The sequence below is a fragment of the Antedon mediterranea genome, chromosome 2, assembly GCF_964355755.1.
Source record: "Antedon mediterranea chromosome 2, ecAntMedi1.1, whole genome shotgun sequence".
Lineage (NCBI taxonomy): Eukaryota > Metazoa > Echinodermata > Crinoidea > Comatulida > Antedonidae > Antedon > Antedon mediterranea.
Window position 1 is genome coordinate 23017134 of NC_092671.1, and position 15448 is coordinate 23032581.

The following is a 15448-nucleotide window of genomic DNA, read 5'->3' on the forward strand; positions in this document are numbered from 1 at the left end:
AATTTCTAATCAACTTTCTACGCGTTTCATGTCATTTTGAGCATGTAAAAAATTCCCACACGCACGCATTTTTTTACGCGCGCCGTGCACACGTAGCGTTGAAAACAATTTTTTTCACGTGATTTATGTTTTTCCAGCCTTTTCTAGTAATTTTACCAACTTTTAAACAATTTCGACTTAAAGTTACGTCATACGAGCACGTCGAATTGGACAATTTACGCAGGTTTTTGATGAAAAAGTTAAAAAATTTGTCAAAATTATGCCTTTTTTTAAACAGTCGTAATTTCTAAACTACACGGTCAACGTTTTGTGGATGACATATTCTGGAAGTTGATTAGTTAGATATCGGATCATGTATTAATATGGCTAACCGGACATTATGACGTCATCGTATGGCCACGCTAATATAAAATATAGGATTTTTGTATCTTTCGTCATAGCTCATCACATTTAATAGAGCGCATCTCTACTTATCCGTTTTCCATTTTCACCCCGATTTTGATATTGTCTAGGTCAATCAACTATCTTTCGCATGAGTTAAAAATATTTTAATTTTTATGACGTCATCATGCCTAAAAATTTTAATTAAGTGGGTCATTAATTTCATCTTTACAGTAAACTTTTATCTGTTATAGCTCGTAAGAATAAAATGTGATAATCACGATTAAAACATTTTCCGGAAGCTATTGGATTGTAGATACGAAATCATGTGAACATTTTGCCAATCGAATGTTGTGACGTCATCATATGGCCAGTTAAATAAAAAAAGTCGTATTTTCATATTTTGGGTCATCATTCATTACATTTAAAAGAGGGCGCATCAATATTTCAAGTATTCAAATTTCTTCTACACGTTAATATGTTGTTACTGAGATAATTTCCTCCCGAAATTGCTATCTTGGTGTTTCATTTTGATACCGTAACCATGTTAAAAATTTGAAAAAAATTGCAGGTTCCGTAATTTCACCTATTCTACACTGTATGTAATATGTATACAGATTATACTGTATATACTATGTGACACAAAATAGACTGAATTCAGCACTAACAACGTATGATATTCTTCAGTTCAGGTCATAATGCCATAATCTTTATCTGTGTGCAATATTTCAACGTATGACGTGCACGTGGCGTTTGTCGTGCGGATAACTAACTCGTCAAAGTGACGAGTTTCATGTCTAGTTTTTATTTATTTATTTCTGTACAGATTTTGTGTGTCAATAATCTCAAAAAGTTAAATGTCAATAATCACCAAAATTTCAAAATATATTTGAAATAATTTAATTTAGTTGTAGTTAGGATTTCAGCGTGATCACTCATCCCTGACGTCATTCACATTATCAATCATATCTTTATAATTCATTATCACATGTGAATAAAATTCACTACACATAAACTTCAGGTCAAAGGTAAAAATATTAGCAAATAAAAACTTGCGCATTTCAAGGTCATGCGCGTGAAATTGCGCGTTAAAAATTAAAAAAGCTCAAAATTAAGTTTTGACCTGAATTTCAAAAAATTACTGAGCAAAAATGCTTTTTTGCGCATGCGAATCTTAAAAAGCGTAAAAAAATAAAATTTGTTGTATAAATCGCATTCTAATCACAATTCTTAGTACATTTACAGAATTCGAGTCAATTCCGACCTAAAATAACGCTATACGAGCATGTTAAAAATTACAAAATGCGCAAAAGTGAAACAAAAGTGCTGAAAATGGTAAAAAATAAGGCATTTTTAAAATGAAAATATTTCTTCAGAATGCACGATGACCCCTAATTTTTGTAACTTACTCTGGAAGCCATTGAGTTGTAGATATGAATTCATTCATACATTTGGCGGACAAAATGTTGTGATGTCATCAAATGGCCACTTCAATTTAAAAACACCGCAAATCCCGCAAACCCTATCGAACCAACATAAAAGTGATTGAATCATGTAGTGTACAACCCACTGGGTATATCCATGTAAAAAAAATACATTTTTACTGTTAACTAATTATTTTTGGGGTAAAACATCATTTTTTGGTCAAAAATGATTGCTAAACCCTGCAAACCTCCAAAAAAATATAGCAAACCCCATCGAACCAACATAAAAGTGATTGAATTGAATGAATTGATTGAATGAATGATTTTTCATCTTTTTTTGTAGGTTATCGCATTCAATAGAGGGCATCTCCGTTATTTGAGCCCGATTTTCACACAAATTTTAGTATGACTTGCCACTCTTTTAATTTCGATGACGTCATCACGCGTAAAAACTTGAATAACGTAGGTTGTGTAATTTGACCTTCAGCGTGTATTTAAATATCTCACATCTATTCAGAATTAAAGGTGACCTTGTTGATTATAATTGATTATGAAAACTAATGAAATGAAGATATAAATTCACATAAAAACTAAGCTTTTCGGATGTTGTGACGTTATGATATGGCCAGTTGAATTTAAAAAGTAGTTTTTTCATCTCTTTCGTCAAATTTATAAAAATCTCAAAGGGTGCGCACTGCGCATCTACATGCAAAATTTTCTTCCAAATCTTATATTTTGTTGCTCAATTCATTATCTTTCGATATTGTTATCCACAAGTTTATTTTGATAATATCATCAATGCCAAAAAAATTAGAACATGATGTGGGTCCCGTAATTTCACCAATGCTACACTGTATATAGATATACAGTATCTGTACATAATGCATATGGCATAGGCACAACTCAGCACACTATAAGCGTATAATAGGATGGTATACATCAACATTTTCCAATTGTATGTTTAAAAAATATTAATGTCAATAAAATTATAAAAATGATCACCTATAATTCGTCAAAGTGACGAATTAAATTCTAGTTGTTATTGTGGATGTCTTGTTAACTTTTTGTGGATCTGTTTAATATGTATATTTGACTTTTTTTATGTATTTTTGTGATGTTAAAAGGTAATAATTTGTGTAGGCCCACTTGTTTTTTTCTAATCTCAACAGACATATCTGACCAACTGCTCGGTGTCTTACTGCATTCCAGTAATTCACATACGCATGGACATGAGTTACTCAAGGTTTAATATACGGTACAAGCCTAAATGGATATTCAAACCAGGCAAGTACCTTTCTGATATTATAAATGACCTTGGTATTGCCCATTCCAAACTAATAGTCGTGGCGGTAGAAAAAATAAATGTCATATCAAAAGAATAATTACAAATATATAAAATAGATTTTAATTACAGTCAGCTTAAACCTACTGTACAAACCGCAAGATGAACACAATAATCTAGTTTGTTTCTGGAATAATAATATCCTGGATTTCTATAGCACCTAATGAAACATCTAAGTGCTGAACATTATTACCCCAGTCACGGAAACATAGTCCCTTAATGCAGCTAATCACTGCAAAGTTGTGTCTTGATCTAACCGGGTTGCCATTTATACACATGGGTGGAGAGAGGCAAACTTAAGTAAAGTATCTTGCCTACCCAATAGAAAAAATGTGCGGGATCCCGCTGGGATTTTAGCGGGATACGATCTCGTTCGACCTGGGCTTTTAGTCGGGATTCCCAGTCAAACAGGACGGAAACCCGTTTTGATATCCCGATTTGATTTTCCGATTATTCAGGATTCCCGATTGGAATTTATTGGATCGAAAAAAAAATTTTAAGTAAAAAACCGACTTCCGGTTGATTTTAACCTTTGCCCCTGGATTTGCTCATGAATATGCATATATTGTTCAATTTTCCCCATGAGGGGAAACACTGATCAAAACTTATCGCACTGCCGGCTGCCGTAGGAACAACAACCTCTCGCGCGCAATCGACACGACGGCGGGGACAGAAAACATTTTTAATCAATGATTATGGCGAGTCAGAAGGGTCAGAAGCGTCCTGGTGCCTTAGTCACAAATTCAGAAAAAAGGGAAAAGTAGAATAAATACCAATATCAGTAATCGCAGAATACTGCTAAGTCCGGAAGTTTTTGTAAGATGGACAGCAGTTCAGGATTCAAAAAATCTTGAGTGTACAGTATTCTGACTGTCTGGGTGGACCCAGGGCCGTCCGTCCTACCTCCACCCAGTAGGCAGGGAATAATTTCGCCAGTGTAGCATAGCAAAAGGCTATACAAAACAACCGTTTTGCTACAGACTTCTAAAATTGTGTAGCAAAAAATACTTTCTCGACTCAAAAATCAATTTGATTAGCAATATTGCTAAACAAAATTTAGACATTTTTCCCTGGTAGGCCTAGGCTAGGCATAGCTACTACTCTAGTAAAGTAGGCTAGACCTAGCCCTTCTAACTGGGCCCTAGGGGCCTAACTCTTATTTATGATGAAATGCATGAAAAGTTCGCAAATAACAAACTAATAACATATGTTAAATTATTTAGCATATAAATAAGATAGGTAGGCCTAGCTAATCCTTGTTATAGATAGATAGCCTTCACATTATATTTAACCACCATGCATGTTTATTCTAAATTCTACTACTAGGCTTATCTATATATAAATTATTAATTATTATAGGTATGAAAAAACAAAGCAGTCAACGATGACAATGCCTTCTTCTAATGAAATGACTTCTACAACTACTAGTAGGCCTAGGAGTACTACTAGTACTACTACTGCTTGGACTATGCCTACTACTAGGAGGAGTTTGCAACAAGTGGACAAACAAGCATCTCCCCAGTTTGCAACAGCAATGACTTGACATCCACTCCAATCCAATGATGACAGTGGAAACAAAATTGGTGACACAACATCATAGTTCAGATTCCACTGAAAATCAGTAAGATTCTATGATTTTCAATTTTAAAAGTAACATCAAATTTTAGAGATAGGCTGCGCAAAAAAATTGTGGAAATAAAGAACACAGGTGAAAAAAAAAATCTGTACAATCACAAGTGTTATCTGCAACACAAAAGTTGCAGATAATCAATAAAGAGAAAAAAACCAGATTGGATAATTACACAAGGAATTATCCGCTAATGTGCGGATAACTAATTAAACTCAACTTATTTTTAAGTTATGTTATTCATACTCACCCTATCCTCAGGATTGTTTCCCCATGTTTCAGTTCGATCAGAGCAATTAAAAAATGTTTTAATTGACCTATGACGTTGATGACCGAAATACTGAGTTGCACCCACTACCCCTTGTCTCTGAATAAACCCTTGATTTACAAAAAAAACTACAATTCCAAGTGAAGCGATTTAGCCTGACCTTCCTGATCTTTTAACACTCTATATATTATACTATTGATCATGAGTTTCAGCTTGATCAGAGCAGTTTCAAAATTTTATCTTGACCTTTGACATCGCATGACCTTGGGTAGTACCCTCCTTGATATCGGATTCATACTCACCAATATTCTCAGGATTTCAGCCCGATTGGAACAATTTGACAATTTTGAGATTTAAACTTGACCTATGACTTTGAAAACCTAAGTTTAAACCACAAAGTTTGAAGACTTTACAATTTTGAAATTTTAACTTGACCTTTGACACCGATTGTCGGAAAGAAAAAACAAAGTTTCATTTGTGAAACAGAATCAGTCATCAGGTAATAGGAAGTATAAGTTACTGCTGTGAAAAAATTGGAAGCCTTTTTGCAGACATCAGATCATGCCTGTCAAATCAACCAGAGCTCCCAGTGCGACCGTCTCAGATTTTGACGAAACTTTACAAAAAAAAAACAACCTTACGATATGTAGTTTCCAAGATATCAATATCTCGGAAACTACATTCGCATACATCAAATTTTTTGATAAGTTAGTTTTTCACAACATTGGATATTTGTGGAGTTTTTAGATGGCCAGGGGGGAACTTTTTCTAAATTTGGTTGATTTGACATGGAATGATGCAAAAATCAAGTTTGTTGTCACGCATCTTTTATTCCGTCTCCATCATGTTTTCTTCTGTGAAATTGATAGCTTTAAAGAAGGTGAAGAAAGTTACAAAATGAAACAAATTAAATCACAATCTTACCATATGAAGCAAAAGGAAGCTTGCTCGTCTTCTTAGAAAAACCAATAATCTCAAATTCACTACTACTGTCACATGCTGATGATATCTGGTTTACAATTTCAGCATTAAGTTGTATACTACTATACTTGTCTCTATCATCAACAATATTGTTATCTATCAAAGAAAAAAAATAGAGATTAAATTGAAATTTAAACATAACTTAACAATAAGTTGAGTTTAATTAGTTATCCGCACCTTAGCGGATAATTCCTTGTAATTATCCAATGTCTTTTTTTTCTCTATTAGTTATCTGCAACTTTTGTGTTGCAGATAACACTTGCGATTGTACGGATCTTTTTTTTCACCTGTGTTATTCTTTATTTCCACAATTTTTGTGCGCAGCCTATCTCTAAAACTTGTAAGCACAACATTTTGTAACTTTACCAAAATTTAAACCTTTATCTGAAGATGTCGTAATAAGGTTTTCGTTAATGCCAGAGTTGCGCAGCATAATGTACACTTGATTTTATGAAATTCTATGATTGATCAAAAATTAAGAAAAAAAAAGCCATTTTTTATTGAAACAAAAACATAATTCCCCTAAATCGTCCAGATTTTCGGGGAGAAATAACCAATTTTTGGGTACGCAGGATCTGCAGTAAAAATCGGAAAAACCCGGGGAAATTGGGACCTCTGGTCATACACACAATGACAAGGTATATATTTAAATAATATGCAATTAAAGCCACTTAAATAGACATAGGCTAGCCCTACCTAGCCCTACCACACAGTGCATCGTAACTGAAGAAATGTGGGGATTTCCCTTTCACGGATGTAATAAAGGGCAATCAAACAAAATCATCTTGATTCTAATAAATAGTTCTGAAATATCATTGTGTTATTGTTAAAATACCATTGTTTTGATTATAAAATGTTTAAATTTCGCCCTAGAAATACTGTAAGTGCGTCTTATACATTGACTATATAAAAAATACTAATATCTCAGTCTCTGTTATGGGTGTGTCTTATACACAGGTGCGACTTGTACACCGAAATATACGGTAAACAATTATCTATCATGTGTTACCGCCATTTTATTTTGAATAACATGGGTCACAAATCAAGTTGTTAAAAAAGTAGTAGTAGTTGTTTCATCATTGTAGTGTCTATAGACACGGCGACCGAGAGGTCAAAGGTTGTTGAGCACATAAAGTGTGTGTGCGGTTTTGTTGTGCTGCGAGCACGCCATATCGATAATAAAGGCACCGTTGTTTGTGTTAAATAGAGTTAACCCGTCTCGTGTTATTACTACATTGTTATGACGACTAAGAGAGTAAGTGTATAGGAACTTACAGAGGTAACTAACTTTACAATCATGTTTCAACACATTCACGTTATTTCACCTATGCTACACTGTATGTAGTATAAACTGTATATAACAGTAATAAAATATGACGAAATAGACAGAATTCAGCATTGAAAAAGTACTTCAAATGATAGAATGGCAATCATTTTCAAAGCGTTCATAATGTAACATACTGTATGTGCATGTTGCGTTTGCGCGGATAACCCAAGTTAAAATCTATAGTTATTCTTTCTGCCATTTTTTGTGCAGAGGGTTCCCTTAAAAGTGTGAACAGAACATTTTTGTAACTTTTAAATAAAGTTGTACATCTTATATTTTTTATTGACGTCAGAGTTTCGCCAAGTGATTTACGCACGATTGAGATTAAAAACCAAAAGTCATGTTTTATTACTTGGTAAAAGTATAATTCATATCAAGGGGCAATTTTCTATGGAGTAAAAATTGCGGATTTCGCACTTTTATTTCTTTATTTTTTGTATTTTGCGTTTTTAGACATTTCGACCTTTTTCAAAGTAGTCTGATCATTTTTCTAAGCGATTCATGACCGTTTGTGCATGTCAAAAATGACATGCTGTTTTATAAAAATGAAAGGAGCACACGCACTACGGTCACCATGGATTAAAGAAACGAAGGATATGCATCGACCATGACATCAAACGATTTTACAACGCGCTTGCCTATACTAAAGCACTGCTGCCAATCAAACAAACATGCTCATTGAACTCCGTGTCTCTAACCGCGGCCCTCTGTAGAACGCTGCGAATCAACTTGACATGTCTGCGTCGATGATTAATTGATAACAACAATATATTGCTGAACAATTCTATTTTAGTTTCATCACAATTGGACTACGAAAAGTTCACTTTCTTATGACTGGTAATTTTAAGTAGTTGGTAATTTTAAGTAGTTGGTAATATTAATAAATTATGCAATTTTTATACAGTCAACTCTCCCAATACCGGACACCCTTGGGCGGGCATATATTTTCCGGTTTTTCGAAAGTCCGGTTTCCTGAAAACATATTTTTAAAGTCATCACGTTGTCACTGAAAATGCGTTGAATCACCGGTCCGAATGCTGCCCGGTACGGTCTAGCGTAGGGAAGGCCTAGGCTATGATTGTGTCAAGCTAGTGATAGGCCTAGGCCTACTTTATTAATATTATTACCTTTTTTAAAAGTTACATTATTTACTGTACAGTACCAATAAAACATGTTACAATAGTAAACTGTTTCTCAATGTGTTTTTAACGGCAAAAAGGCCTACGTACGTACAGTGAACATAATTTCGGTCTGTTTATTGTTTTTCGTGAGCTAGCTTGCAGCAGCAGCAGCATGGGGTGATAAAAATAGCAAAGCGGGGCTTTGATTGATGCGCATGTGCAGAGGTGTCATAATCAAATAAAAACGCCCACACCTAGACCACATGTTTTTTAAGCTCCTTTATTTTGACGTAATTTGATAGCAATGATCAAAATTGATTAGGTAAACGAGCCAAGTAATAATGACACAATAATTAATTAGTAACATTTCAAAGTTTATTAACACTAGTTAAGTCAAGTTCATTCCGTTTTGCCATAATGATTTCCAAATTTATAATGATGCACATTTTTAGTGAAACATTCCTTTAAGTCCTATTGCAATTGTGAATTTAACAATGATTTAAACAAAACAAAGACACAAAGTGGAATGTAAATTGAACTTTATTAAAAAACAATTCATATGCTAAAAAACAGGGAGGGAGTTGTTAACAACTCCCTGCTAAAAACAATAGCGCTTCGATGTGAAAAAGCCCACCGCAGTTCGATACGCAACAAAGCAATTGCCGCCTCGTGGGTTAACAATGAACTGACCTGTCAATCACAGTGTAGCGCTCCATGGCAACATTATTTGATCGTACCGCGAAACGTCGCGCACTTCATGCATGGTCAGGGTATGGCTAAAAGCTTTTGTACATTGTGCATGTATTGAATCCGAGTCAGCGACAACGATGTTACGTTGTTTTTGTAAATATTTGGAGTTTTTTAACTGTCAGTCCGGTTTTCAGACGCTAATTTTCGTGTTTTGTACTTCATAATTTGTCCGGATTCCGGAATTGGGTATTCCGGTTTTCATAATAAATTACAGTACATTTAGAATAGGGACAAATTGGGCCCTCCAAAAAAGTCCGGTTTTTCGTGAATTCCGGTTTTGGGAGAGTCCGGTATTGGGAGAGTTGACTGTATTTGAATTATCATTATTGTAGTCCAGGAGCTTATGTCGAAAAAAAGGCACTTGTAGGCTTTTGATGTTAATTGTCGGCACCAACGTTTTTCTGACTCAGAATTTTTCGCTGAACAAGAAAAACTTTGGTGCCATTTTTTTTTCGACCATGGCAAGTGGCCGCCATTTTGATTTTCAATATGGCGGACTAACTTTAACAAAAATGATCGTGAGTGGTATCATCGGAAAGAGAATTAAATACTGATCATTTATTTCCATTACACCCATACCCCAAAATGCATAGCAACAGAGATAATCGCAATTACATTATGTCATGTGACCAAAATAAGGTCAAAGGTCAAATTGCGACAACTTATAAATACCATTGTGTTTGGTATCAACGGAAAGCTTTTTTTATACTTAGTACAGCTGTACATATAGTTTTTACATTCATCACACCATTTTCTAGAAAGTTTAAATTTTGTATATAAATAATATAGCTATTATACACCTTATTTCAAGTTTAAAATAAGTTAGTTTATTACTGTAACAATGTGTTAAAGCCCTACGACCTAAGTGTTTTCGACCTAATTTAAGGTCACAAACTACATTTTATGTAAAAATAAAAAATACTATATGATCCTATTTCGATAACTGTTTTCGTCTTTAAACTGTTCAAAATGTGAAAAATAAGTTGATTCTAATAATAATAATTTATTCGGCCCGCTAAATCCCACAAGGCATTGATATTTTCGTGTTGATATGGATGCACGGCCAGTTTCGGTCGGCGATCGTCAAAACAAATAAGAGAACCATAACGTTTTGGCGAAAATACCAGGTCTGCCCCAATTTGTATTAACGGATTCTGCCAAAAAAGGAACGAAAATTATTTCAGCAATGAGACAACGTCATGATTATTGTTATTCTTTATTATTCTTTATTAAAAACAAACCAATTGGCAGCAAATCTGCTGAATTGCATGGTAAGGAACAATATACATTCAAAAGACAAGAAAAGTATAGTCATTATAAAACAAAATAATCGCAATTACAAAATATATTTAAATGTAAACATAAAGTTTAAAAAAATAGTCAAATTGCAAGGATATAGTATATACATTATAACTTAATTACAGTATAAAAATATAATCTTAAATTTAAGTTGCAGTATTTACATTGGTTTCTTAATTAAAGTCGACTTCAGACAATTAAATAATTACAATTAAACATTTACAAAAACATCAAATACAAAATTAAATGAGAATTAAGAATAAATTGAGTCAAATTCAAGAAATTTCTACTAGGCCAATATGTCAAATTAATTAATATCTGGTTACATTATACATTTATTTTCTTTTATTATTTAATCAATACTGTTGAGGCAGCGAGTGAGAAACGGGATTGCACTGTTTCCATATCTATTTGTCTTATTTTTGGGGACCTGGTATGTATTACTTTTCCGTAAGGCCATATTATGCGTACTCATATTTCTCGGAAACCACTCAGCATATCTATACGCATTAGCACATTTCTTTGCAAATTCAATGCAAAGTTGGTAACGTCTCTCAGTCATGGTATGGAGTCCCAACTGCTTCAGTGATTCCGTGTATGATACGTAATCCGCACCCACGATAATGCGGCATGCTCTCTTTTGGATTCGCTCCAATTGGTAGGTCTGTTCCTTGGTTATACTGCTAAAACGACAACAATTGCAGGTTTTGGGGATTTAACATACAAAATGACTATCAGATGTATTGTATAAATGAAGCCTATAAAGTATGCCACCATGTATAGTCAGGGGCGGACACAGGGTGTTGCAACACCCTTAATTTCATACTAAATGTTTTTTGCCAATAAATTAAAATTTAGATCCCATTTCATCATATATAAGAGCCTATATGTAAATTGACAGACTGCAGCGTACAATTGACCAGCAGTCAACAATACCGCGCACATATTATGTAGATAATTATGTTTGTGAACATGCTCAGAATGAATTTCTGACTGTTTAGTAGAATGCTTGTGCATCATGCGAAGGTACTGTATATCTTCATTTCCCATGCCCGTAATATTGGACCAAAATTCCGTAATAATTATGGACGTTCCGAACTTTGAAATAACGGTGTTAAAATTGCTTCTTTCTGCAAATTTCGATTTTTTCCTTTCTGGAGTGTGGTTTAAGTAACACTGTTGTACAGTTTATAGTAGATAAATGAAATTTATTTTTGGAAATTGTGGTGGTTTTACTGACTTATTTAGCATTTTTTCCAAAATATTTTTTATCTAACTTGCTTTATCCTATAGTCGCGTAGTGTGTGTTACCGGCGGAAAAAATATGCGGTATACGATCAGTATTGCTGTGTGAAAATGTGAAAATGTTTCATTACTACAAATATAAATGTATTTATTCTGAACAAAATGACACCAAAATCGATTGAAAATGACCAGTAGTTACAGAGATATACAAATACGAGGTCAAAGGTCAAACTGTAAGAAACGTCATTTCCGGTCATTTTTGGACGAAACTTTTCATTAGAGCAAATAGAAATATATAGTTTGTGAACAATTTGAGACCAGAATTAAGTCTCTAATGTGTATAGTTGCCAAGATATGAACATTTTTTGTTTTTATGGTGGCCATTTTGAATCAAGATGGCCGCCATACCGGACGTTGGACACTTGGCACCCCCCGATATTTTGAATCTATATACATCAAAGAAACTCTGTGCCAAGTTTCATGCTTTGGTAATAAAATGCACAGCTCATGTCATTAACTGCTCTACTAACTTGACTGATTTCTTTGCTAATTGAGTCATAGCATGGAGAAGGAACAACACAGCCTAGTTATCCAGTTAATCCATTAGTATCACGCTGTGCGGTAGTGCTTAAGCATAGGGTAATAAACTTCCCATAACGATCCTTTGAAGATTACGGCTCTGATTACGTAACACCCTAATTAAGGAAGAAGCCAGGCATGACATCGGCGACAAGAAAAGTAAACAGAGGCTGCGCAGTAGTTTCTAATACATCATAGAGAAGCATGACCTTTGTGCAGTTGTTCATTGTTCTTTCAGCTTTTTTCTTGAAAAAACCGTTTAAAAATCGAGTAAATTTTCACGGAGATTTCGCAGTTTTTATACCAGCTAACAAATTAATCATATTTTTTATTAAGCCTTAGACGTATCATTTGGTAAATCGAAATTTTACCGTTTAAGCAACTTTTTAATTTACGGACCCTAATGCATTTTGTAGCATATTAAAGACTCCAACTTATTTTAAAATCATATTTTAGTGCACGCAAATGCGCGCATGAAAAGAATTATATAATTTGTTCTCATGAAGATCCAATGACACAATTTCTTATTTTTATTACTGTATATGACATTTAATTTATGTTTCAGTCTATATTATGACCGTTTAGCAAAACTAAAATTCTTCTATTTTAGTCTGATATTGTATAATTAAATTATTTATGATATTAATATCATAAAATATATGATTTTTACGATCACATACTTAGAGTTCAGTGAAATTATAGGACGAAATTATATATCGTTTAACGATTTGTGGCTACACATACGCCTACTACATCTATAGTAGGCATCAGTTCGTAATATATTCCCAGTTCACTCAGCTGTAAAATAAGTACCTGGTTGAAAATACTAGGGAGAAAAAAGGCGGCGTGGAAAGGAACTGGCCACCCTACCACATACTGCCGAGGGTTAGTACAATGAGCTCCTAACAGCTCATTCCCCTACGTTCAGAGAACACGGGACTCACCCTTTTTAAATAAGGATAATATTTAATCCCATAATGATGGACATATTTAGTGCATACCGTAACCGGTAGGCCTAATAGGTTCAGGCATAGGCGCGCCTATAGTAATAATAAACAATATCAATAATAATAGCAATAGGTTTTTTTATGTAGGTCTATATTAATATATTAATAATTGTAATAACGTTAGAAATAGTAGTAATATTTTATTAAAGAAGAAATTAATCAATTAGTTTTAGTTTTCGTATAGTCGTTATTATAAAATATGGTATAAAATGGTACTACGAGAATATTCGTTTAGTTATTATTAGTATCAACCCGTAAAAACAACTACAAATTATATGTGTTGGTTAAAAATTCAATTACAAATATAGTCTATGCTCTTTTGTAATTATAAGCCATTGTTTAAAAGGATTATGTACAGTTCGGTACATAGCGGTTAATCGTAAAATTAGAAAATCGGACATACGAACAATAGATCGCCAACATTATTCGTACCCTTTTGCTGTATTTCTTACGTCGATACACAGTACACGACTGACGCGGCTGTAAACTTTGCCTGGAAAGTAACTAGTACAGTACACATTCTGGTCCCTGGATGGAACATGATATCACACGTAAACCGCAATGGAGCAGGCCCAATGTTAAACAATTCGTACAGGGGAACCGCCAGACAAGTGCGTACCTATTCATTGTTTATTAGATCGCTGGCAATAATGCATGCATATAAAGTGCAATAGCTCTCCGCTCCAACGTACTAAAAAGAATGGAACGCCGAGGTTTTTCTAGGCGCTGAAGTTATACGAAGTGAACGCGAATGATTTTTACTGTATATTATATTCCCCGACGAAAAGTACTCGCGTTTCCCAGACGGGGAAGAGGGGGAGACGACGAGGAGATACAGCCCCCGTAGCCCCCCGCTGGCACCACCACTGGTCCTTATTAAACCCATTAATCCATCATGATTCATGATAAGTTGTCTGGAGAAATTACCAACATTTAGTACACAGTAAACCATATAAATATAATTCCTTTATTGGTGCCGTATAAAACTCGTATTATTAATTATTAATAAAAGATATCCAGCACTGCTTTTTATAAAAATTAATAAACAAGGTCGGAATACAAGTTCGGTAGGTCTACAAACAGTATAGTGCACCTTTCACGCACATCGCCTAGTAAGAGTATTGTGACGTCCTATTACGCATGTGTACTAACACCAAAATTGACCGCGGGCAGTAAACATTGTAATCTTTGCTAATTGGGTTACGTAACGGCAGTGTTTAACACCTATTAAAAACTCATTACAAGCATAGCCTTAAGGAAGCGGTAAACACTGTGAACTGACTGAACTATTCAAGTTGTGTCTCCTCTTATTCTTTACCAAACAGGCAGGATTTTTTACGCTTTTTAAGTACCGCGCGCGCAAAAACATGTTTTTGCGCAGTAATTTTTTAAAACACGCAAATGGTCTAATTCATGCTCTAAATTGATCAAAACTTAATTTTGAGCTTTTTATATTTTTAATGAACGATTTTTGTTTGTTTGTTTGTTTTATCTTTATACTGGGTGACTGACTGATCTCCCAGAGGGCCCAGTTGGTGATCAGTGGCTGTGATGTACTAATACACCGGGGTAACCCCCTACTCGTCTCGAAAGATGTACTAGGTTCTTTAAAGTGCACACGAGCAAGTTGTGTACACTGGACCTACGGTTTATAGTCCTTATCCGAGAAGACTCGTTCTACCAACAGAACCATGGAGTGAGTGAGCCTCGAACCCCTGCCGATGTTATGGCTACGTGATTACGGTTCCACTGTCTTAACCGCTCGGCCACTCACCCACCCATTTCACGCGCATGACCTTGAAATGCATAAGTTTTTATTTGCTAATATTTTTACCCTTGACCTGAAGTTTACGTATAAGTGAATTTTATTGATATGTGATAAAGAGTTATGGAGATATGATTGATAGTGTGATTTAACAAATTCGCGTATTAATGACGTCATGGTTGAGTGTTCACGCTAAAAAGCTTATTAGGATTAAGTTACAGCATTGGAAAGATATTGTGAAATTTTTGTGATCATTGACATTTAACTTTTTGAGATATTTGTTACACAAAATAGTGTACAAAAAGAAGAAGAATAAAGATTTCATACAATAA

At 34.4% G+C, this 15448-nt stretch overlaps 1 protein-coding gene across 3 annotated transcripts in view; it reads right to left on the reverse strand.

Moving 5' to 3' along the window:
• The window catches only part of LOC140040727 (histone-lysine N-methyltransferase SETDB1-like), a 373841-nt gene that overhangs the window by 223408 nt on the left and 134985 nt on the right, over positions 1–15448 (reverse strand). For all 3 annotated transcript variants that reach the window (XM_072086876.1, XM_072086874.1, XM_072086877.1), the window contains exon 12: positions 5967–6119. In XM_072086876.1, the coding sequence (XP_071942977.1) occupies positions 5967–6119 (153 nt within the window). The remainder of the gene's footprint in view (positions 1–5966; positions 6120–15448) is intronic.